Source organism: the organism of the source record quoted next, unplaced genomic scaffold, assembly GCF_019419815.1.
Source record: "Pyrus x bretschneideri cultivar Hongxiangsu unplaced genomic scaffold, Pyrus_bretschneideri_v1 Contig11, whole genome shotgun sequence".
NCBI lineage: Eukaryota > Viridiplantae > Streptophyta > Magnoliopsida > Rosales > Rosaceae > Pyrus > Pyrus x bretschneideri.
This window is the reverse complement of record NW_025999402.1, coordinates 4,968,043-4,991,430: the sequence shown is the minus strand read 5'-3', so window position 1 is coordinate 4,991,430 and position 23,388 is coordinate 4,968,043. Positions and strand designations below refer to the sequence as shown.

Genomic DNA, 23,388 nt, shown 5'->3' with positions numbered 1-23,388 from the left:
TCCCAGAGTTAAAGAAAAAATTGCGTGCCAAGGAGCGTGGAGCAGCCGGGTCCAGTGGAGGCCGTGCCTCCCTTGCTGCGGCTACACCCACTGTTCAGGAAGCCGTGCCTAGCCCCAGTGCCTCTGGTCAGAATTTGTTGACTCGTACTCAGGGTGCCTCGTCGTCCGACACAAGTACCATGGGACATGTTCTCTTAGCTTCCGAGAAACAGCACCATACAGGTTGGATTCTGGACTCTGGGGCAACGGATCATATGACATATGATAAAAATATGTTTCAATACATGACTACATCTCACAGGAAAAATATATCTACTGCCAATGGTACTTTGGCACCCGTGTGTGGTGCCGGCACTGTGCATCTCACCCCATCACTTCCTTTACATCATTGCTTGCTTGTTCCGTCTTTATCCCATCATCTATTATCCATACCACAGGTTACTGAACAATTGGATTGTGTTGTTCTAATGTATCCGTTTTTTTGTCTACTCCAGGATATTCAGACCAAGGAGATCATTGGGCGTGGCACTAAGAGAGAGGGGTTGTACTACGTGGACGACGTCGTTTCTGGAAGAGCAAATGCAGTTCGCGCGTCCCGGTCTAGTAATTTACAAGCAGTGTGGTTGTTGCATCGTCGGTTAGGCCATGCATCTTTTGGGTACTTAAGGCATATGTTACCTAGTTTATTTAGTGGAATAAATGAATCAGACTTACATTGTGAAGTATGTATTCTTGCTAAAAGCCATCGTGCTTCTTTTCCGTCTAGTATGAATAAAAGAGCTTTACCGTTTGAACTTGTGCACTCTGATGTTTGGGGGCCATCTCCGGTTGTTACTTCTTCTGGGATTAAGTGGTTTGTTACGTTTGTTGATGATTGCACTCGTATGACGTGGCTATATGTGTTACAAAATAAGAGTGATGTTGGTATGGTATTTCGGAATTTCTCTCAAATGCTTCGGACCCAATACTTCTCTGTGATTAAAGTTCTTCGTTCTGATAATGGTGGTGAATATATTAATCGTGAGTTGTCAGAGTTTCTTGGTGATCAAGGCATTCTCCATGAAACAACTTGCCCCTATACTCCACAGCAAAATGGGGTGGCTGAAAGGAAAAATCGCCATATCTTAGAAACGGCACGTGCACTACTTCTGGGTGCTTCTGTTCCTAAGGTTTTTTGGCCTGAAGCTGTTACTTATGCCGTCTACGTGATTAATCGTATGCCCTCTCGGGTGGTTCAGTTTCAAACTCCGTTTCAAGTCCTCACTCAACATGTTCTTGTGGTGTCTTCTCATACACTCCAACCCCGTGTCTTTGGGTGTGTGGCGTACGTGCATATTCAGAAAATTCATCGCACTAAGTTGGATCCGTGTGCACTTCGCTGTGTGTTTGTTGGTTTCTCCCCTCACCAAAAAGGATATAAATGTTATCACCCTGCGACTCGTCATATGTATGTTACCATGGATGTGACTTTCTCTGAATCCGAGTATTTTTATGCGCCCGTATCTTCATCTTCAGATCCCCAGGGGGAGAGCTCTAGTGATGATCTGAAATGGTTGGACTTGGAAGGAATCCCTGTGGTTGATGCCGTGCATAATGGGGCAGTGATTATACATGCCGAGAATGATAAATCTGCAATTGTTGCCGATAGCAGCATGCAGTCAGGACCGGTTCCAGATGAGAGTGATAAATCTCCAACAGTCACCGAGAGCAGCATGCAGTCAGGACAGGTTGTTGACGAGCCTACTAATGTACCCCCTTCTCTCTCTAGCTCCACAGTGCAGCCCAATGAATCTTCTCTGGATATACCTGAGGTAAGTATTGTGGATGATTATGTAACTAATACAAGTAATGATGTAAATACATATAAGCTGCCACCGAGACAAAATCGGGGTGTGCCTCCTAACAGGTTTTCTCCGGAAGGCAAAGTGAAGTATCCAATAGCCAACTATGTCTCATGCAATGGTCTTGCACCAGAGCGCAAGACTTTGGTGGACAATATGGAGGCTACTCGAGTACCAACCCGTGTAGAGGAGGCTCTAAAGGATAAAAAATGGGCAAACGCAATGGATGAAGAAATGTTGGCGCTACAGAAGAATAATACCTGGGAGGTGACGTCTTTACCAGAGGGAAAAAAAACAGTTGGCTGTCGTTGGGTGTTCACTGTCAAATACAAAGCCAATGGATCAATCGACAGGTACAAAGCAAGGTTGGTAGCTAAAGGATACACCCAAACATATGGTGTAGATTATCAAGAAACGTTCTCTCTGGTTGCCAAGATGAATACGGTACGAGTTCTGATATCTTTAGCTGCTAATATGAATTGGCCATTAAAACAGTTTGATGTGAAAAATGCCTTTCTTCATGGGAACTTGGAGGAAGAAGTATATATGGATTTTCCTCCTGGGTACAGTGCTGGTAGAAGTACCGGAGTATGTCGGTTGCGTAAGTCTCTTTATGGGCTTAAGCAATCGCCTCGTGCGTGGTTTGATAGGTTTACTCAAGTCATGAAAAAGATTGGGTATTACCAAAGTCATTCTGATCATACATTGTTTGTCAAACGGAGACAGGAAAAAGTGACGGCCTTAATCATCTATGTAGATGACATGATTATTACTGGGGATGATTGTGATGAGATTTCAAGGCTGCAGAAAAATCTTGCGGCTGAGTTTGAAATGAAGAACCTAGGGGATTTGAAGTATTTTCTTGGAGTCGAAGTTGCTCGATCGTCGAAAGGTATTTTCTTGTCACAACGTAAGTATGTTTTGGATTTGTTAAAAGAAACTGGTATGCTGGGATGTAAGCCAGTTGATACTCCTATTGTTGAAAAACATCATCTATGTTTGGATCCGAATCAGAAATCAGTTGATAAGGGGAGATATCAGAGACTTGTAGGGAGACTAATTTATTTGGCTCATACACGTCCAGATATTGCCTATGCAGTAAGTGTAGTAAGTCAATTTATGCATTCACCGAGTGAAGATCATATGGCTGCTGTCATGCGTATCTTAGCTTATTTAAAGTCTGCACCTGGAAAAGGAGTTCTCTATCGGAAGCATGGACATTTAAGGATTGAGGGGTTCACGGATGCTGATTGGGCAGGAAGTGTAGGTGACAGACGGTCTACTTCGGGATACTTTACTTTTGTAGGAGGAAATTTGGTTACATGGAGAAGTAAAAAACAGAAGGTAGTATCAAGATCCTCGGCTGAGGCCGAGTATCGAGGAATGGCTCACGGCATTTGTGAGATTCTCTGGCTTCGAAAGCTTCTTGAAGGGCTTGGGTTCAAGCCAAAGGAAACCATGAGACTATACTGTGATAATAAGTCAGCAAGAGATATAGCTGATAATCCGGTACAGCATGATAGGACAAAACATGTGGAAGTTGATCGACATTTTATTAAAGAGAAGCTTGAAAGGAAGATTGTGTCAATACCTTTTGTGAAGTCAGAGGAGCAACTTGCAGACGTTCTAACTCATGCAGTATGTAGTCGAAGGTTTGATGACTCACTTGTCAAGTTGGGCATGTGTGATATCTATGCACCAACTTGAGGGGGAGTGTTAGCGTGAGTCAATATTAGGAAAAATAAGGAATGTAAATAATAGGAGTCCTTTATTAAGTAGGTTTGTGTATATGTTTTTGTTTCCTTGTAAAGCTATGATAGCACATGTATATATTTCAAAACAAGTAATAGAAGATATTATCCCGTAAAAGTTCTATTACTACTTCCTTTGACAATTAAGGTGTGTAATAAAGAAAGCTAACCCATTTTATGGAAACCATGTTAGCTGTCTATAGACAAATAATTGTACAATCTTTCAGCAGTGTGCTCTATGTAGCTCTACAGTTCTTTTAGGATTAGTCTTTGAACAATAATATAGTAAATTTAAAAATATATCTCGACAACTACAATTTTTATACGAAAACGTGGTTGGTTTGACAACTACAAGTTTTATTTACTTGTCATACTACAATCGATTCTTGGTTGTGAATTCTTTTCTCGATTATCAAGTTGGTTGTTCCTTCTTCCTAATCATTGAATTTATAATGTTTTTCTTTACAGTGTAATGTTATAATTGATGAATAAACCATCTAACTAACACTGGTGTTGAGTCCTTTAGGGTTAAGTGGCAACAAATAGTGTGAACGATCTGTTGACTCTTTAACATGTTAACTACTCAGTCACTGACTCTGAACCTATTTCAAGTTACGTCTCGATGCTGAACACATGTTTTTATCTGTGTTAATATGTTGATTGCTTAGTACAGCATTGCCATAATTTTGTTTAAATTCTTTAAATGAAAGAAGATACTTCTTTGTGTTAGATGGATGCAATTAATGCGCCCCCGGGCACCCTCTTTATGGTGGATGTGAGATCTAATCATACTAATATGAGTAATACTACGGAAATCACATGTTTCTTTCACATTCTTATTCTATTTCATGTGATAAGTGATGTGTACAATCGACATCTAATAAGATAAATCCATTAATTGATGTGACATATACACCTAGACAGCACAAATGGGGGTGATATAGAGTGTGTGTGGCCATTGGGCATCACATATGGGATAATCTATTCTCTGATACTATGAAGAAAGTTAAGCCTAATAAGCTCATCTAATGTCCCTATTATTGTGTGATTCATTCTCAACAGTATGAAGGAGGAGCAGAAAAAAGTGATGGGAAATAAGATATTTGAGCATGGCTTATACCAAATCACCAAACGATAATATTTATTCACACAAAAAGAAGACATTGAACGAAAAGATAAAAATTAAAAAGAGGAGGGAGAAGGAGAGGAAGCAAAGGCACTCTACCTCCTCCTCTTCACCAGTGGTTAGAGATGTTTTTTCGTTTACATAGTGATATTGCTATATATTGGCAAACCCGAACAAGTACAAAGGGTACCTCTCGGATAATTTTATATTGATCAATACGTTAACTTAGAGATAATTTGTACAAACATTCATAAAGAATAAATTCCGACACGATTTCTACAAGGGGATATGAGTTTTCTTTTTTTTTTTTCACCAGAGATGGAGAGTTTCTTAGACCTATGAAATTAGTAACAATAATTTACCAGGCATGTTTTGTGGAGGGTGTTTTGGGGGCCAGGGAGAGAGGGTGGTGAAGAAGTGGAGGTTCCACTGTAAAATTAACTGATAATATAGGGAGTAATCCAACTATTTATAAGTACATGCAATGTCCCTTGTTTTCTCAATGTAGGATTCATACTCTTGATATGTTCCTTCACGTGTGGCGAATTTTTAAGTTAAACATGTGGACAATACAAATTGGGAGACGTGAAGCAGGTGTGGTTATTAGGCTTCACATAAGGGATAACTTGCTCTGATACCATGAGAAAGTTGAGGTTCCATCATAAAACAAATTGACAATATAAATTTCAATTACTTATAACCACATAAAAATGTCCCTTGCTTCTCTGATTTGGAAATTATATATACTATTTAGTCATTTTCTATGAATAAATTCATCTGGGTCTACAATGCACGTGGTTGCATTGCCTTGATCTCAAACATTTGTTTAAAAAGAAAATTAATGAAAATGACTTGAAAATTTTGAGTTTTAATGATAAGAACAAAATAAAGGATAAAGTGAATAGTACTAGGATTGACTTTTTAGTGTAAAAATATGATTTTTCGTTAAAATAAACAGTACCAGGAACTTTTCGTTAAAGTTTCCTTGTTTAAAAATCACATGAGTGCAATAGAGGCTAGTGCTCTAGCTATTATTATATTTTTTATTGTATCCTTTACATAAACGAAAACTATTAAATTGTTTGTTATTACAGTTCACAAATCTTGGTTAAGATCGATGCAATTACCCCCTAAGACCAGCTGCATAATACAAAGTACTTGAGCTGGTGCAGATCAAATTAGTCTAATTTACTATAAGGAGGTTTCTCTACTGAGATCATGAAAAGAATTGTCATCGAGTGTTGGTTACCAAAAGACTCTGTAATCGGAATCTACCTATTATTTCACCCAATAAACACGTTAAGTGTAAGATTTAATTTGTGTCAAAATGCTAAAACTTCTCTAATGAGAATAGTAGTATTCACACCCATAATATGTCAACAAAAAATTGATGAAGAATTTTATAAGTAACAAATCCGATTTCGACAGGATTAAAGATGATGTAGATGTAAAATTAAGAAATAGGATTGGAATTTTCAAGATAAGAAAAGTAATTGAACCAATTCTTATTCATATTGTATTTATTGATCACATTACCACTACTAGAGATCCAGGTAAAGAAGGGAAGAATAATTAGTTATATTAGAAATGCATGTAATTAACATTACATCATGATTTACATCTATTACAAGCACTACCAAAGTTGAATATTGACAATATTTATATTACGTATGAATAAAATACTCTATAAAAAAGTTGATGAAGTATAACCCTTTCACGCATAATTTTTTTTAGTACAATCCTTTCATGCGTAATTGAAAGATAATATTTTCAAATAAAAATGATAGGCATGAAAGTAATTTTGCACAATTTTTTTTTACTTATTTTTTTCATTATTCACATTTCATCAAAACATATCTCTTATTAAAAAAAAAAAAAAATTATCTTCCTACCCCCACAATTTCTTTCTTTCTCTCTCCCTTTCGTATTTCCTTCCAACTTCTCTTCTTACATATATACTTTTTCTTTTTAAATCTTTTATATTTATACACACGTCTACTGAACGTTTAATATTCCAACCAACCCATTAATATATAAGAAGTTTTGCTCCAATGATGCTTTATCCCCACGTTGAGACTTGAACAGAACAAGGACGAGACCAAAGCCATCGGATCAAGTGAGCTGAATCTTTGAAATTTCATCCAGCGGTCTACATATTTTGACCCCTTAAAAACTATAATAATTTTTTATCGTTAAATGAAATTTCAAAGGCTTGGATCACTTGATCCGGTGGCCTTGGTGGAAGAGATCCAGAGAGGATCTCTTCTCAACAAGGACCTTGGAGATTTAACTACCACATTAATGTCGACATATTTTTAGTGTCTGGAACACGGAGTGTTACACCACGTATCATTATATAAGTGGTGAGACTTGTTTCAGGAAATTAACAACTTTAATAATGACACATTGTATACCATCCATTTCAGCGCATAATGAAAATTTCTCCTCATATCTTATCAACAAAACCCTAAGGGCTCTCTGTTTGCCATTTATAATGTAACAATCTACCTCAAAGGCTCCAATCACACAATCTCCCAAAGGATGCAACCGTAAATGTGGCCGACAATTTTTATATAGTCCAACTGGGGATGAGAGTATTATTTCAGTATTTGGAGATAATATGATAAAACGACTTAGAGACTTTTAAATTTTTAGGGAAATTGTAATAATGGTTCTTCAATTTTAACGTAATTGGAGTAATGATCTCTCAATTAAAAATTCATGACCAATAATCCCTTAAATCTAAAACGTGCAACTATAGTCATTTTCGTCAACTCCGTTAGAACTTCCGTCAAGATGAATCACGTGCCACACATGTGAGGCTGAATCAAGGAGCAAATATGAAAAATAAAATGAGAAAAATTGTAGTAATGGTTCCTTAACTTTAACCCAATTAGAGAAATGATTCCTCAACTTTAACCTAATTAGAGCAATTATCCCTCAACTTTAACTTAATTGTAACAATGGTCCTTTCAACATGACTCAATTTGACAGAATTCTTATTGAATTGACGAAAAGAACTATAGCTGCACGTTTTGTTGAATTAAGGGACCAATGAGCATATATTTTTAATTAAGAAACTATTACTCTAATTGAATGAAAGTTGAGGGACCATTATATAATTTTCTCTAAATTTTTGGTTTAAAAAAGTAAACAAAATAAAAAATAGTAACTATTTTCCAGAACGTCAGACAAGGACAGGTAAGAACACCACTCGCTGACGACTTTAGGGTTACCTCATGGCAATGACGTCGTACAACATTTGTTTACGTGGAGGCTCATCTAGCCGTTAGTGGGACGAAAGAAGTTAATCGGGAGAAGCATGTCAGGTTGTGTCCCATGTCACACTGCCCGGAGCACAAGAAACTAAATCTGGACCGTCTAGGAGAGAGGGATTCGGATAATAACGACCGTAAGATTCAATTTGGATGGTCTGAAATTTTTACTTATTGAGATCGGATGGTGAGATAGGAGAGGATCATAACTTGTACATCAGGAGCTCCTCTTGACCCATATATAAGGTTACCTCCCATCAATCACTTTGGCCACAGCAAAGCACATACCAGAAACTCATAATCTAGAGTTGTTCCAAATAGGGAGAGAGCGATGAAGAGTGCGATACCAAATAGGGAGAGAGCGACGGAGGAATTGATCCAAGGGCGTGAACTGGCAAGTCAACTGAGTAAGGTTTTTGAAAATAGGTCATTTGTTGTTGATGGTGATGAGGGGGAATCGGCTGAAGGTATTGTTAATAAGATTTTGGGGTCATTTGTGAATACCCTTTTGATTATAAAGGGGATGGAGTCTGATCAGGAGTTTGTTTCTGATCAAATTCAAGGGAATAGTAGTGGTGTTAGTGGTGGTGGTACTGAAATTAGCGGTGGTGGTATTGGTGTTAGTGACGGTGGTAGTGGTGGTGGTGGTGGTGGTGGTGGTGGTGGTGACGGTGCAGATTCATCATCTTGGGATGCTAATCATGATCATGCGGCTGTTAGTAAGTCTGAAGATTATACTGAGGAGGAGATCAGTTGTAAGAGCACTTCAACCTTCAAGGATCGTAGAGGTTCTTACAAGAGAAGGTAATTAGTTATAGGTTCTTTAGATCCGGGTAATTAGTTTTAGGGTTCTCTAATTAATTACTACCTAGTTACAATTCATCAACATCTGCATTAACATAGTGTTCAAAGTGATTTTTTTTTCCAGTTAAAGACTCTTTCCATGTATGATTTGATTGTTCAGTCTCAAACATTTGTGTATGAAACGCACAACATTAAAGAGTCCTTTATTTTAGCAATCATCCTCATGCGCGTATGAACAACTGTAATTAATTTGTTCACCACAGTTGTTAGATTTATGTTAACGTGTGAACACTTATAACTATAATTAATTTACTCACAATAGCTGTTAGATTCTGGTGGATAAATATAATTATTTATTTATTTATTCAAGAATGCATAGAATTTCTATTGAGACAAAAAAGTGAAAGACTACCACTTGCTCTCATACATGTTCATGTTTTGCCAATTATGCCAAAATTTGGATGCTTCTGTTGTTCCTTATATATAATGATCTAAATATCCAATACCTATATCCCTCTTACCATGGTAGCATTACCACTTAACCTCAACCTTTCATTTCAAATCAATAGATAAGAATTTTGCCTAATTCGGTAAATTAATATATTAGTTTTAAAGTTCTAACAAAGAGCTGCAACTTCTTGTTCCTTGCAGAAAGACTTCACACTCTTGGATTAGAGACACTCCTGCTTTGACTTACGATGGTCATACATGGAGAAAGTACGGACAAAAAGTTATCCACAATGCCAAGCATTCAAGGTACATACATATGGTAGATTTTTCTAGTAAAATTGTTACAACTGCAATAATTAAAGTGGTAATAGTTTCAAGATTGAAGTTGACCATAGTTATATGTGTTGCATATATGCAGAAACTACTTCAGATGCACTCACAAATCCGAGTGCAAAGCAACCAAACACATGCAACAAATTCAAGATCATCCACCAATGTTTCGGACCACATATTTTGGGAATCACACCTGCAGAGACTACCTCAGCACTTCGGAATTGGTCTTGGATTCCACAAGTCCTAAAGATTCTTCGAAGTTCATTTGTTTTGACAAGGCCAACTGTTCAACAAACAAAGAAGAGCACCCCTTTTTCTCATCCTTCACTTCATCGATTAAAAATGAAGTGTTCGTCAAAGAAGATATGCCAACAACTGATCATACGGTGAAAAGCAACCACAACCATTCATCACCACGTGATCATCTTGTGTCAAATGATCTGACGGTGTTCGAGTCCTCTGGTCCCATGAGCGGGTTTTCATATGATTATGACAACATGTTTTCAAAGGTTGTTGAGTCTTACTTTGATAATGAAGTTTTGCAATACGGATTTTGAATTAAGTTTTGATGATGAGTGCGTACTTAATAGCTAGCTACTCCGTGTAGTAAATTGGATTTTACGTTCAGTGATTTGAAGAAACTTGATGCTTTCTTGGTGAAAATCATGTAAACACAGTTATTTTCGAAAAGAAAAAAAAAACGAAAAGAAGAAGCAACCTTTTTCTATTTCTTCTTGTGAAGTGATTAATGGAAGCTTAATTATGCTCAACATATACTTTTTTTCATATACAATGCATGACAATTCTTAATCAAATTTATCTATCTGATAAAGTTTGATACGGTCTATTAATAGGAACAAAATGCACAAAATTAAAGAAAATTAAAGAAAAAAAGAAAAAAAGAAAAAAAGAACCCCATAGTTTTAGAATTTTCCTTTTATTGTTAATATGTTTTATTGGTAAAAATAAAATTATTATATAAGAAGTGCACAATAAAATCTTTAAAGTGTCAATAATACCACTCAACTATATATTTTTTTATCGTTTTCAAATCTCAAAATTGTTTGTGGGAGATGCCTTAAATTATCCTTTGTCGTCTAATTAGGCTTTTGGATTACAAAGGTTTATGATAATATTAAAAGAAAATTTTAAAAATAGGATAATGAAAGTAATTTTGGCGTATAGTGAGGCACCTACTTAAGAATGGGTTGGGAATTTTGAGTTTAATTTCCAAAAAGGATTCTTAGAGCATTTTCAATGCAAGACTCAAATTTTGAATCTATATTTTTATATTTGGGTTGTAAAAAGATAGTGAATTTATGTATTGTGGTTTTCTCGTCCCATGTAAAGACTAATTAAGTCTTAAGACTCATTTAGAGTTTTAAGATTTGAGTTTTTGCATTGAAGTAGAAAATATTGGACTCAAAACATATATTTCAATTTTAACAGTTTGAATTTGTGCATCGGAGATGATTGGCTCAAAACTCAAATCTCATTTTTCTTGAATGAATAACATTTTCTCTAGTGGCATGGGTTCCACATTGGACTCAAATCTCATATTTTGGGTCTCACTTTGCCTCAAAAGTTCAAAACTCAATATGAGTGGCATTTGAGAGATGCTTTGTATTTGGACTAAAATATAATATTTGAGTCCTTGCATTGGAAATGCTCTTAGTGGGGAAATCTTTTTGGGAGGAACATAGAAGGGCACATGGTGAAAGACTTGTCCGACATGGGTACATCGTCATGGTGGCGTCTTGTGCTAATAAAATAAAGACATGTGAAAATTTATTCTCGTGCCTTTATGTCATAGCACGTGATGCCATGTAGAATCAATGTCATGTAACTTGTTCTCATGACACATGACCTTATTATGTAATTTCACGGAAAGAAGAGAAATAAATCACTCTCTATTTAATATAGATTTCTTAAACGTGAATCGGAAAATTTGAGTTCAGTAAAATAAGTCCAATTATCGAGTGTAATGCATAGATGCGATCATTTTTATTTTTTATAAAATAAGGATCACACTTATTAAACTCACCGCTATAATAAGAGTGTTAATTGAAATTAACGCGTATAAGCTGCTGTTGAATTTTAAATAAAAGTTCTATTATGCTTCTAACAAAAGCAGTAAAAGTAGAAGTATTTTTCACAAAAGCATTTCTAAACTGGTCTCATTTTGAAATTTGTTGATGGTGTTTTTCCTGGAAAAAAAATCTACCCCAATTCCGATGGACCTTGATAACAACTAAAGCTTAAAGGTGAGTTAGTATAAAATTCCTAATCAAATTACCGGGCACGGTACTGGATGATCTCTTGTATTGACAAGTTTTTGGCATCATATTACAAACCATATCTTCCAAATAATAAAAAATCTAGTAGCATGCAACCATTCCTCCCTTCTCGTTGACATGATCAAACTATTATAACTTGATACAAAATTCTGAGCAGTGTGAACCCATTCCTGGGGTGACCGGAATTTTCGGCAACAAATGTGCTAATATTGCGATATCAATAACTGGTCCAATTTTCTAGTCCGTACAGTACAGCATCACAGCTAGCTGTTTTTGGCTTCAGATTCAAGGATCATGAAACTTTGTTAATAGCACATGACTCTAAAGTCTGCATGCACATGCAACCACCATCAATCATTTTACATTGTCAAGGCTTGTTGGAGTTACTTGAAATTGAATTTTGGAGGCTTTTCTTTCTATTTCTTTACCCAGGAAAGGTAGCTTTTCATCATTTATCTTTTACATATTTGCTTAACTGCAGAAGAAAAAAGAGGTCACAAAAGGGTTTAGGGTTAGAGTTGTCACAAAAGATACTCACTAATTAGAACTAATAGGTTAACTGCAGCAGAAAAAAGAGGTTACAGAAGGGTTTAGGGTTTAATGATTTCACAAACCATACTAATTAGTATTAAAAGGTTAACTGCAGCAGAAGAAAGAGGTCACAAAAGGGTTTAGAAGAAGTTTAGTTAGAATCAATGATTTTACATGTGGTCCAATATTTAGTGGATATGATGTTGGATTTCTACCCATGCGTTATGGGTTCAAAACACTCCCTTTCTTAAATTATTGTAATACTTTAGAATTCTTTTCCTCTCCCTAATAAAGTAAAATTTTTATTAGAAAAAGGTCACAAAAAAGTTTAGGGTTTACGGATTTCACAAAACACAATCATTAATTATAATTAATAGTTCAAATCGCTCTTTTGACACAATAAAAAAGTATACTCAATAATGTAAAATTCATTATTTTTTCTACTTGCAAAATTCCACTCTGAAACAGAGGTAACTTACTAAAAACGCAAAACTTAAAAGTTTAAATAACTCTTTATAGACACGAGTTAAGCATTGTCTTTCAAAATTCGTTGACATTTTGAACCGTCCAAATTAGGGTTTATGCTAGACGACTGAAGACCATTGATTAATTGGCCGATCCTACACTGTGAAGAGGGTCCACTTCATTCAAGAGCAGAATAATCCACTCACATGGGCAAGGGTGTGTAAGCACGAAATCTACTTCCTTTGACAATTAAGGTGTGTAATCAAGACAACTATAAATTTTAAAATTGGCTTCAAGAGCTTTATCTACTTGTCATGGTGTAATTGATTCTTGGTTTGAAATCTTTCTCGATTATCAAGTTAATTAGTTGGTTTTTTTTTCCTTAATGAATGAGTTTAAAGTGTAATGTTATAATTGATGAATAAACCATCTATCACACACATGTCTTGACTCCTTTATAGTTAAGTGGCAACAAATAGTGTGAACAATATCTTGACTCTTTAGTATGTTACTATGAAACCCATTTCAAGATTATTGTCGATGCTAAACACAAGTTTTTATTTCATTGGCTCTTTGTTATGTTGACCGATTAGCGTAGCATTGGCATAATTTTGTTTAAATTCTTTTAAATGAAACAAGATTTTATTATTATTTATTTATGTGAGATGGATGTAATAAATGTGCCCCAGGGCACCCTTTTAATAATGGATGTGAGATCTAACCATATTAATATGAGTAATGCTAAAGAGATCACATGTTTATTCCAAATTCTTGTACTATTTTTTTGTGGAAGTGATATGTACAAACAATATTCAACCAGATAAATTCATTAATTAACGTGACATATACATATCACTTGTCACGTCAGATGATACAAAAAAATGATCTCCCAAGCATTTTATCTTTAATGTGGTACAAGAAGCGATAATGATATTGCTATTGACGAACTCGAACAAGTACCAAGGGTACTGCACCGCTACATTTTACAGTGACCAATACATTAATTTTAGAGATAATTTGTACAAAAATTTATAAAGAATAAATTCCTACACGACTTCTACAAGTGGACATGAATTTTTTATTTTTTGCTAGAGACAGAGAGTTTCTTACCCAACAGGATCCTCTCCGGATCTTCTTTGTGAGGATCTTGGGGATCCGTAAATCGTGTTCATTTATCATACATGGTGTGATCAATTTTTGTCAGGTACTATTTGTGTATAATTTTAAATAAAAAAATTTAAAATGATTTTTGACCGCACGATGTACGATGAACGAACACGATTCACAGATCCCCGGGATCCTCACAAAGAGGATCCGGCGAGGATCTTGATTCATTTCTTACACTTGTGAAATTAGTAACATATAACAAACTAGGCATGTTTTGTGTGGGAAGGAAGTTGAGGTTCCACCATAAAATTAAATGGCAATATGGGGAGTAACACAACTACTTATAAGCACATGCAATGTCCCTTGGTTCCTTGATGTGAGATTCATACTCTCAACACGCCCCCTCAGATGTGGTGAATTTTCAAGCCAAATATGTGGACAACACAAACTGAAAGAAGTGGAGCAGGTGTGGTCGTTGGTCTTTACATGAGGGACAACCTACTCTGATACCATGAAGAAGTTGAGATTCCACCATAAAACCAATTGATAATATATGGAGTAACTCAATTACTTATAATTACATACAATGTCCTTTGTTTTCTCGATTTGGAATTAATACATTCAATAGGGGGAAGAAAAAAAATCAGGCATGTTACCAATTTCTTACACCCAAAAGTTGAACTATCGAACATTTGAAGTAAGTCAATGACTTAATGGTCAAGACTCATGAGTGTAAGAGTAAATTACATAGAACGAGTTCATTACCATGGGCGATAGATCTAATAATGTATTTTCATGCAGAGAAAAACTTGCACATAACAATACTTGGTTGGACAAAAAATCTAGGGAAATACCCAGCAATATGACATTTTCTTAATCTTGGGACATAAATAAGATTTTTTGAATATGCACATGCCATGCACAACAATTGAACATAAATAGGATTTTTTCCACACCTGGAAATGAATCAATTGCCCACGTATATAAATGGGTTATTATTTCTCTCTCTACTCTCTCTCTCCCTCTCTCTCTTTTCTCTCACTTTCTCCCTCATGCACTCTCTCTCCCGTTCTCATTGTGCACACACGGTGCACAGTCATACCGACCAATACTGTCCAAAACAAAGCCACCACCAATTTTATCTCATCCTCACGAGTTCAAAACATCTAGCCTTGTCACGAATCTTATCCACAATTGTTGGGATCAAAACTTAAGCAGGCTACGAATTGTTCGGCCGTTTTCCGGCAACATGACAAACAATCGAGGCTTGAGACCACCAACAGTGGACTCTTATCGAGGGTGGGAACAAAGCCTAGTCATTAACTGCTGGTGCACTCACAGTGTCTGCTGGGAACAAAGCCCACTCTTTCTCTCTCTATGAACATCATGGGCAGGAAGGGTCAACACCACCAAAACAAGAAAACCCATTTGTTGTTTGCTCTATTACTTCCAGTATTTGCAGATTAGTGGGATTAAAGAAGTGAGCTTTTTCATATTTGGAAAATGGGAAAATAAACCCAGAAGATGTATGAAGTAATAGTGAAACAAAATTTAATCAATTTCTCCCTATTCTATATCATGGGATTCCCTACCTTGTTTGAATGTTGTGATGGTGTTTACTGAAGATTGGCAAAAAATTGGTGTTTTGTTGGATGAATATTTCAGGATATGCTCATTGTATGTACGCGACACACACACGATATGCTCACATATCTGAGCCAACCCAAAAACCCAGAGCTCACAGCTCTATCTTCGAAATCAGCAAAATAACATCATCACTTGTGATGTCACCACCATATACACTATATGCACACCACATGTACATCATAGGTATAGTACATGCACAAAACTGGAGATTGGGCAAGAAGCTGCTTTTCGCATTAATAAGAAATTTTAACAGCAATAATAGTACAAATGACAGGTTGGAAAGTCTTGTTACGTATATCAACCTCCACTTAACCGTGCACATGGAAAACATGATACTCGTTGTCATTATTTCATAGAACGCATGACCCTTAACGTTCTCTAAGCTTTTTATTAATTTTATTTTTCGCCGAGGCCAACTAGGTTGTGGTCATACTCACTAAATTTTAAGACCCAACATACGTGCGTCATAACTAGTAGACATTCCCACTTCTCATATTAAGTTCTAGCCATGCACACCACATGCACATTACGAAAAAAATTTCACAAATTTATGTAATTGAACACTTGAACCAGAAATTGTTCGATCCTAGTTTTGTAGCATGTCAAAAAGTAAAGTTTATTCCACAACCCATAGGCCCCAACATGAAATACAAACCCTAATTTAACTTTTAAGTGTTAATTCATCTTACACAAACCATTTATTCCATAAATCATTGATGTAGAAACTTGAAACTAAACACCCTACCTTACTATGCCTGTCGAAGCTTCAGTCGCCAGAAACAATGGAACTTTTAGGCCAAAACAGAAAATATGCTACAAAACCTAGCTCACTCATCTCACCTCTTTCTCGCATCACTTTTATCGAAATCAGAGGTATGAGGTCAACCCAAAACCTAGCTCACTTTTCTCACCTCTCTTTGGACTTCCCTCTCTTTGAAATCTGAGCTCAACCTAGAAAACCAGAGCTCATAGAGCTTTCTCCACAGCCCTCTCTTCCAAAAGAATGCAATGGGCTGATGATTTTTAGTATGTGCGGGGAATTTTAGTAATTTTGATTTTGTGCATGGTGTGGATGGCTTGTGCATGACCGGTTTGTCTTATTTCTGTCTCAAGATTAAAAAAAGGTCATATTTCTAAGTATTTCCCAAAAATCTATGTGACGGTGAACCCATTCCATATAAAACCTTCTTCACGAGTAAATCCATCTGGGTTGACAATACACGTGGTTGCATTGCCTTGATCTCAAACATTTGTCTAAAATCCTCACTTGAGTACGGTAGAGGCTAGTGCTCTAGCTATTATTCTATTTTTATTGTTTATTTTTTCATAAACGAAACCTATTAATTTGTTTGCAATTACAAGTTCACAAATCTTGCTTAAGATCGATGAAATTACCCTTAAGACCAAGGCCGTATAATTCAAAGCACTTGAACATTTGAGCTGGTGCAGATCAAATTAGTCTAATTTACTAGAAGAAGGGTTCTCTACTGAGATCATGAAAACAATTGTAATCGAGTTTTGTTAACAATAACTTGTCTTTTGGCTTACAAGTTAATTTCAAGATGAAATCTAAATCTATAGTTGAGTCAATTAAAAATCATGGGCATTAACAAAATTTTGCACAAATTTTTTTTTTTCTTTGCTCACCCACATTCATCAAAGCATCTCTCTAATTTGAAGAAAAAAGTCTCTCTCCCCACTGCCATGTTTTCTCTCTTTCTTCCTCTCTTTGACATTTCTCTCTAGCTTCTCTCTCTTACATATATATATATATATATATTTTTTTTTTCTTTTCAAATCTTTTATGTATATACACTCATAGTACGTGGACTTTTGAATATTCCAACCAAACTCATTTATGCTTCATGAAAAATTATAACAATATTGTAACACAATGATGCTAATCATAATATATAAAAGGTTATATATAACTATCACATGATCACATTTACAATGTGAAATTCAACTAGTACCTTAATGTCGTCTTATCAACAAACCCTAATGCCGCTCTCTTCGCCATTTATAACGTAATAATCTACCTCAAAGGCTCAAATCATACAATCTCCCTTAGGATGCAATCGTCATTTTGGCCAACAATTTTTATATGGTCCAATTGGGATGAGAGTATTATTTCAGAATTTGGATAAGATAACTTGATATAACGACTTGAGACTCTTAAATTTTTGGTTTAAAAAAAGTGAGCAAAATAGAAAATGATTAAAATTTTCCAGAAGGTCAGACAAGGACAGGTAAGGAACCACTGGCTGACGACATCAGGGTTACCTCATGCAATGACGTCGTACAACATTTGTAGCATTACGTGGAGGCTCATCCAGCCGTTAGTGGGAAGAAACAAGTTAATCGCGTGGAGTCCGTAAGATTGTGTCCCGAATGTGACCGAGGAGCCCAAAGACCTAAATAAGGACCGCTTAAGAGAGAGATTCAAGCTCTTATTGTTCAAAGTAAAATAGTAAAATTGGTTAATGAGAACTGCATGATTTAATTTTCAAGATCTAGATTTCGTGTTATATGGGCTCTGCATGGTGAGTTTCGGAGAGGATCCCAACTTGTAACATAAGGATCTCCTCTTGACGGATATAAAAGGATACCTCCCATCTATCGCTTTGGCTGCAGCTAAGCACGCACCAGAAACTCTCCAACATATACATAAACCGGAGCTGATCCAAATAGGTAGAGAGCGATGGAGAGTGTGCTACCGAATAGGGAGAGAGCGATGGCAGAGTTGATCCAAGGGCGTGAACTGGCAAGTCAACTTAGTCGGATTTTTGAAAATAGGTCATTTATTGTTGATGGTGCTGAGGGGGGATCGGCTGAAGGTATTGTTAATAAGATTTTGGGGTCATTTGTGAATAGCCTTTTGATTATAAATGGGAAGGAGTCTGATCAAGAGTTTGTTTCTGATCAAATTCAAGGGAATAGTAGTGGTGGTGGTGGTGTAAGTGACGGTGGTAGTGGTGGTGGCGCCGGTGCAGATTCATCATCTTGGGATGCTAATCATGATCATGCGGCGCCTGCTATTACGTCTGAAGGTTATACTGAGGAGCAGATCAGTTGTAAGAGCACTTCAACCTTCAAGGATCGTAGAGGTTCTTACAAGAGAAGGTAATTAGTTATATTTCTCTAATCTCTAGTTAGTTACTACCTAGGTAAATTCAACATCTGCATTAATATATTGTTCAAAGTGATAAAGTTCTTTCCATGTATGATTAATTGATAATTCAATATCGGACATTTGTGTATGAAACGTACAATGCTAAAGAGTTTTACTTTGGCAATCATCCGATAACATGATATGAACAACTATAATTAATTTATTCAAAGTAGTTGTTAGATTTATGTAAATGTGTGAACAACTATAGTTATAATTCATTTATTCACAACACCTGTTAGATTCCTGTGTACGAATATAATTTTATTTTATTTATTCAATAATGCACAGAAATTATATTGAGAGAAAAGAGTGAAGATTACCACTTGCTCATATGCTCATGTTATGCCATATTCTGACAAAAAATTGGATGCTTCTGGTGTTCCTTATATGTAATGATCAAAATATCCAATTCCTAAAATCCCTTTTATACCATGGCAATGCAATTCCTATATCCCTCTTACCATGGTAGCAATGCCAGTTAACCTTAACCTTTCATTTCAAATCGATAGATGGGAATTTTGCCTAATTCAATGAATTTATAAATTAATTTTAAAGTTCTAACAAGGAGTTGCAACTTCTTGATTTCTTACAGAAAGACTTTACAAAACTCTTGGACTAGAGACACTCCTGCTTTGACTTACGATGGTCATGCATGGAGAAAGTACGGACAGAAATTTATTCGCAATGCCAAGCATTCAAGGTACACACATATATGAGATTTATCTAGAAAAATTGTTACAAACTGCTATAATTAAAGTGGTAATTGGTTCAAGTTTGAAGTTGACCGTAGTTATGTGTTGTATATATGCAGAAACTACTTCAGATGCACTCACAAATTGGAGTGCAAAGCAACCAAACACGTGCAACAAATTCAAGATCATCCACCACTGTTTCGGACCACATATTTTGGGAATCACACCTGCAAAGACTACCTTAACGCTTCGGAATTGGTCTTGAATTCCGCCAGTCCTAGAGATTCTTCAAAGTTCATTTGTTTTGACAACGCCAACTGTTTGACAAACAAACAAGAGCACCCTTTTTTCTCATCCTTCACTTCATCATTGTTTAAAAAAGAAGCGTTCGTTAAAGAAGATATGCCAACAACTTATCATATGGTGAAAAGTGACCACAACCATTCATCACCGTGTGATCATCTTGTGTCGAATGATCTGACGGCGTTTGAGTCTTCTGGTCTCATGAGCGAGTTCTCATCAAGCATCGATCAGTATGATTACGACGAGGAGTTTTCAAGGATTATCGGGTCTTACTTCGAGAATGAAGTTTCACAATACGGATTTTGAATTTTAAATTGGATTTAGGAAAATCATATGTATGTTCAGTTTATTTGAAGAAACTTGTTGCTTTCTCGGGGTATAAAAATCATGTAAACACTGTTATTTTCGGAAAAAAATAAAAGGAGAAAAAGAAGCAACCTTTTTCTCTGTCTTCTTGTTAAGTGATTCTCAACATATATCAACTACAATGAAATATTTGAGAATTGGAGAGAAAATGAAAGAAGAGAAGAAACCAGTCAGAAAATGAAGAGCTAGAGAGACAGTCTAGAGAGAGAAATAAGACTTGTAATGCCGCCACACGTATACCCATCACCACTATTGACACTTCTATTGTCACAACTACTACCACCACCTCAACCGCCATTGCCACCAACACAACTCCCACCACAATCACCATCTCTACCCCTGCATCTACCATCTTAAAAATTTACAATGAACACAATATGGACTCAACGTATTGATCGTGGAGTCCCTGGACTTTGAATCGTCGTTGTCTCCCATAGTGAAGGATCAGTGATTGAAGGCAAGGATGAGCAACCCTTGAAAGCTTCAACCACAATGGAAAACGATGAGAAAGAAGAGATTCAGGTAAGCAAGAAAGCCTGCTCTGATATCATCATAAAAAGAAGATTTTTTTTGAATAATTGATTGTATTCATTCGAATGATATTATACACAAGTGTTGTTATTCTTACCCTACTGTCTTATTTTTCTACTAAGTTTTTAATTACAAGTTTATTCATTTATAAAATAACCGATAAGAATTTTAAAAGATATATAATAATAATAATAATAATAATAATAATAATAATAGGTTGGGCGCAAAAAGGTAACAAGAGCCTTAGAATTGTGAAAGGAATGAACAGTATGTAAGCCGAATTCACAAAAAGACATAAAGGACAAGGATAGGAATTCTCTAATGAAAAAGTGTAGATGCCCTCTCCAATTAAAGAGTAAGAAGCTAGCAACCAATGATGATTGAATATTAATTGTAGTTATTTAAGAGTTGAATATCAGAGTGAGCAACGAACAAGATTACAAAATAGAATATTACTAAACAAAGGAGTATGCCAAAACGGCTACAAAATCCCAATAGACTTGTTATACAATAGAGTTACAAAGTACCATATATATAGAAAAGTAACTTAACCCTAATAGGCAAGGAAACAAAACCTAAGTACTAACGGGCTCAACCCAAAATACCACATTAAAATAAATCTAAATAATAATATTTTCCAACATCCCCCGTCAAACTCATGGTGGTACACGACATGGGTTTGCCAAAGTAGACGTGGATGCAACACTCCAAATTCTAGTGCTAGTGCCAGTGCCAGTGCCAATGCCAATACCAGTGCAAACTGCGAACTTCCGAACAAAACTTGAACAAAAAACAAAAAATCCAACTTTCGTAACGTCACTCAAGTGGTCATTAGTCCAAACACGTGAGCGATCGTTGCGGTGGGAACAACAGACAAGCCAAACAAAGGCTCAACAGTAGCTTCAATCAACAATCCCAACAAAAGGGCCTTCAAACAAACCATAACAGCCCAACATATCGTGGGCTCCAAACACTTTTATTTTATTTTATCTGTTTTCTACTTTTCTTCTTCTTCCTGGGATGGCAACGCAAAAACAAAGTTTTTGATGCAGACAGATGCGGGTACGAAGATGCAGATTCAAAGGGGTGCGGGTACGGGGGTTTCAGGGCTTATGCACACGACAACGAGGGACGACGGGTTGCGGAAGCGCGTCAAGCTGCAGGTGCAGTGGTGCAGGTACGAAATCGTGAGTACAGGGTGCGGGGTGGCGAAGTGGTGTGGCGATGAAGTGCGGATCAAAGCGGCGGCGAATCAGCGGACTTGGGTTGTGGTTGCTTTACAGGTCGCCAAGTGGGTCGATCGGGGTTGATCAGGTTGCAGGCGGTTCGTGCAACAAAGCTTCAGTTTTTTTTTTTTTTTTTTTCCTCAAACTACAAAACCCTAACCTGGGGCACAACGAAAAACCAAATCACAACGAAGAAGATGACAAGACAAACAAATTAGCTACCAAGAACAGATTTAACCCCGGAAGATCAGACCTACTAAGTTGAATATCAGAGTGTGCGACAAACAAAATTACAAAATTGAATATTATTAAACAAATAAGAATACCGAAACGGCTACAGAATCCCAAAAGACTACATTGTGAATGATTTGTTATACTATAGAGTTACAAAGTACCATATATATATATATAGAAAACTAACCAACAACCCTAATAGGCAAGGAAATGAAACCTTAATTCTAACAGGCTAAGCCCAAAATACCACATTAAAATAAATCTAAATAATAATATTTTCCAACATTAAGTGCATAATCACATAGTCGCAGATCATTTGGAAGGTCATTTATTTCCTGGTAGACTATCGTCATAGGAGAATTTGTTGTTGGAGAAATAGAACTTCATTTTTTAAGGAACAGTAGTGGATGGGAAAATAACACATTCTTATTTTAGAATAATAGTGAGTGGGAACATTTTAATTTTTTTATTTTTTATAGTGGTTGAAATTATAACGTAAGTGAAGAACTAAGACACGGGTGAGTAACAGCTGTCTTATAAATGTTTAATAGGCTAGTACGTATATACAATTGTTTTATACATATTTAACTCCTTGATTTGTGGAGTTGACTTCCTAACTAAGGCTAATCGAGCAGGAAGGCTTAGCCTCTGTGGGATGACTATGTCCAGATGGAGGTGAGAGACTGTTCCAAACACTACATTGACGCAAACTGTTGTCTAGTGGAGTCGCATCAGACCCTTCGGTTTACTGGTGTGTACGGAACGTCGTACTGGGCAGAGAAGGAGGATTTTTGGTGGGGTATGATTTAGACCTTCGGCCCAAACAGCACTCCTTGGATTTGTGGTGGGGATTTCAATGAATTCCTGTGGAAGCATGAGAAGTTGGATGGTGCTGAAGTGCGTTACAACCGACAACGATACCTGGACGAGTTTATGAACAAGGTGGAGATGGTTGATTTGGGCTGCAACGGGCAAAAGTTCACCTGGAGGGGGATTCTAAATGGTCAGCTGGTGGAGGCTCGACTTGATAGGGGGTTGGTGAACGCCTGCTGGCAATCACTGTGGCCTAACACTATGGTAATAAATGGCACAACTTTAGGGTTTGATCATTGCCCTGTTCTTGCGAGGTGTGAACAGGGAAAAAGAGTGAGTGCAAAGACATTGTCAAAGATGCTTAAAACAGGGAAGGTGTGGGGAACCCTCTGAGCCGATGGAACTCAAAAGTCAATATTTTCCA

At 36.5% G+C, this 23,388-nt stretch overlaps 2 protein-coding genes across 3 annotated transcripts; both read left to right on the top strand.

Annotated features, from left to right (window-relative positions):
- Positions 1-8,217: 8,217 nt before the first annotated feature.
- LOC125473177 (WRKY DNA-binding transcription factor 70-like) lies at positions 8,218-10,350 on the top strand. The gene is made up of 3 exons (XM_048575627.1): positions 8,218-8,797; positions 9,449-9,553; positions 9,666-10,350. The coding sequence occupies exons 1-3, from the start codon at positions 8,325-8,327 to the stop codon at positions 10,135-10,137; spliced, it is 1,050 nt and encodes a 349-aa protein (XP_048431584.1). The 5' UTR covers positions 8,218-8,324; the 3' UTR covers positions 10,138-10,350.
- A 7,716-nt stretch (positions 10,351-18,066) lies between these two features.
- On the top strand, positions 18,067-20,381 carry LOC125471849 (probable WRKY transcription factor 70). Of its 2 annotated transcripts, XM_048572712.1 has the most exons (4): positions 18,067-18,464; positions 18,561-18,750; positions 19,392-19,499; positions 19,611-20,381. In XM_048572712.1, the coding sequence occupies exons 1-4, from the start codon at positions 18,329-18,331 to the stop codon at positions 20,098-20,100; spliced, it is 924 nt and encodes a 307-aa protein (XP_048428669.1). In that variant the 5' UTR covers positions 18,067-18,328; the 3' UTR covers positions 20,101-20,381. The 2 variants fall into 2 exon arrangements, with proteins under 2 accessions (XP_048428669.1, XP_048428665.1); XM_048572708.1 differs by having other exon boundaries at positions 18,067-18,750; positions 19,611-20,300.
- The last annotated feature ends 3,007 nt before the right edge of the window (positions 20,382-23,388 follow it).

Bases quoted from the DNA above. Each gene is read 5' to 3' on its own strand.
- LOC125473177 (XM_048575627.1), top strand. From the start codon at position 8,325: ATGAAGAGTGCGATACCAAATAGGGAGAGAGCGACGGAGGAATTGATC. The intron at 8,798-9,448 runs GTAATTAGTTAT...TGTTCCTTGCAG, and splicing joins AGAGGTTCTTACAAGAGAAG to AAAGACTTCACACTCTTGGA. The intron at 9,554-9,665 runs GTACATACATAT...GCATATATGCAG, and splicing joins CACAATGCCAAGCATTCAAG to AAACTACTTCAGATGCACTC.
- LOC125471849 (XM_048572708.1), top strand. From the start codon at position 18,329: ATGGAGAGTGTGCTACCGAATAGGGAGAGAGCGATGGCAGAGTTGATC. The intron at 18,751-19,391 runs GTAATTAGTTAT...GATTTCTTACAG, and splicing joins AGAGGTTCTTACAAGAGAAG to AAAGACTTTACAAAACTCTT. The intron at 19,500-19,610 runs GTACACACATAT...GTATATATGCAG, and splicing joins CGCAATGCCAAGCATTCAAG to AAACTACTTCAGATGCACTC.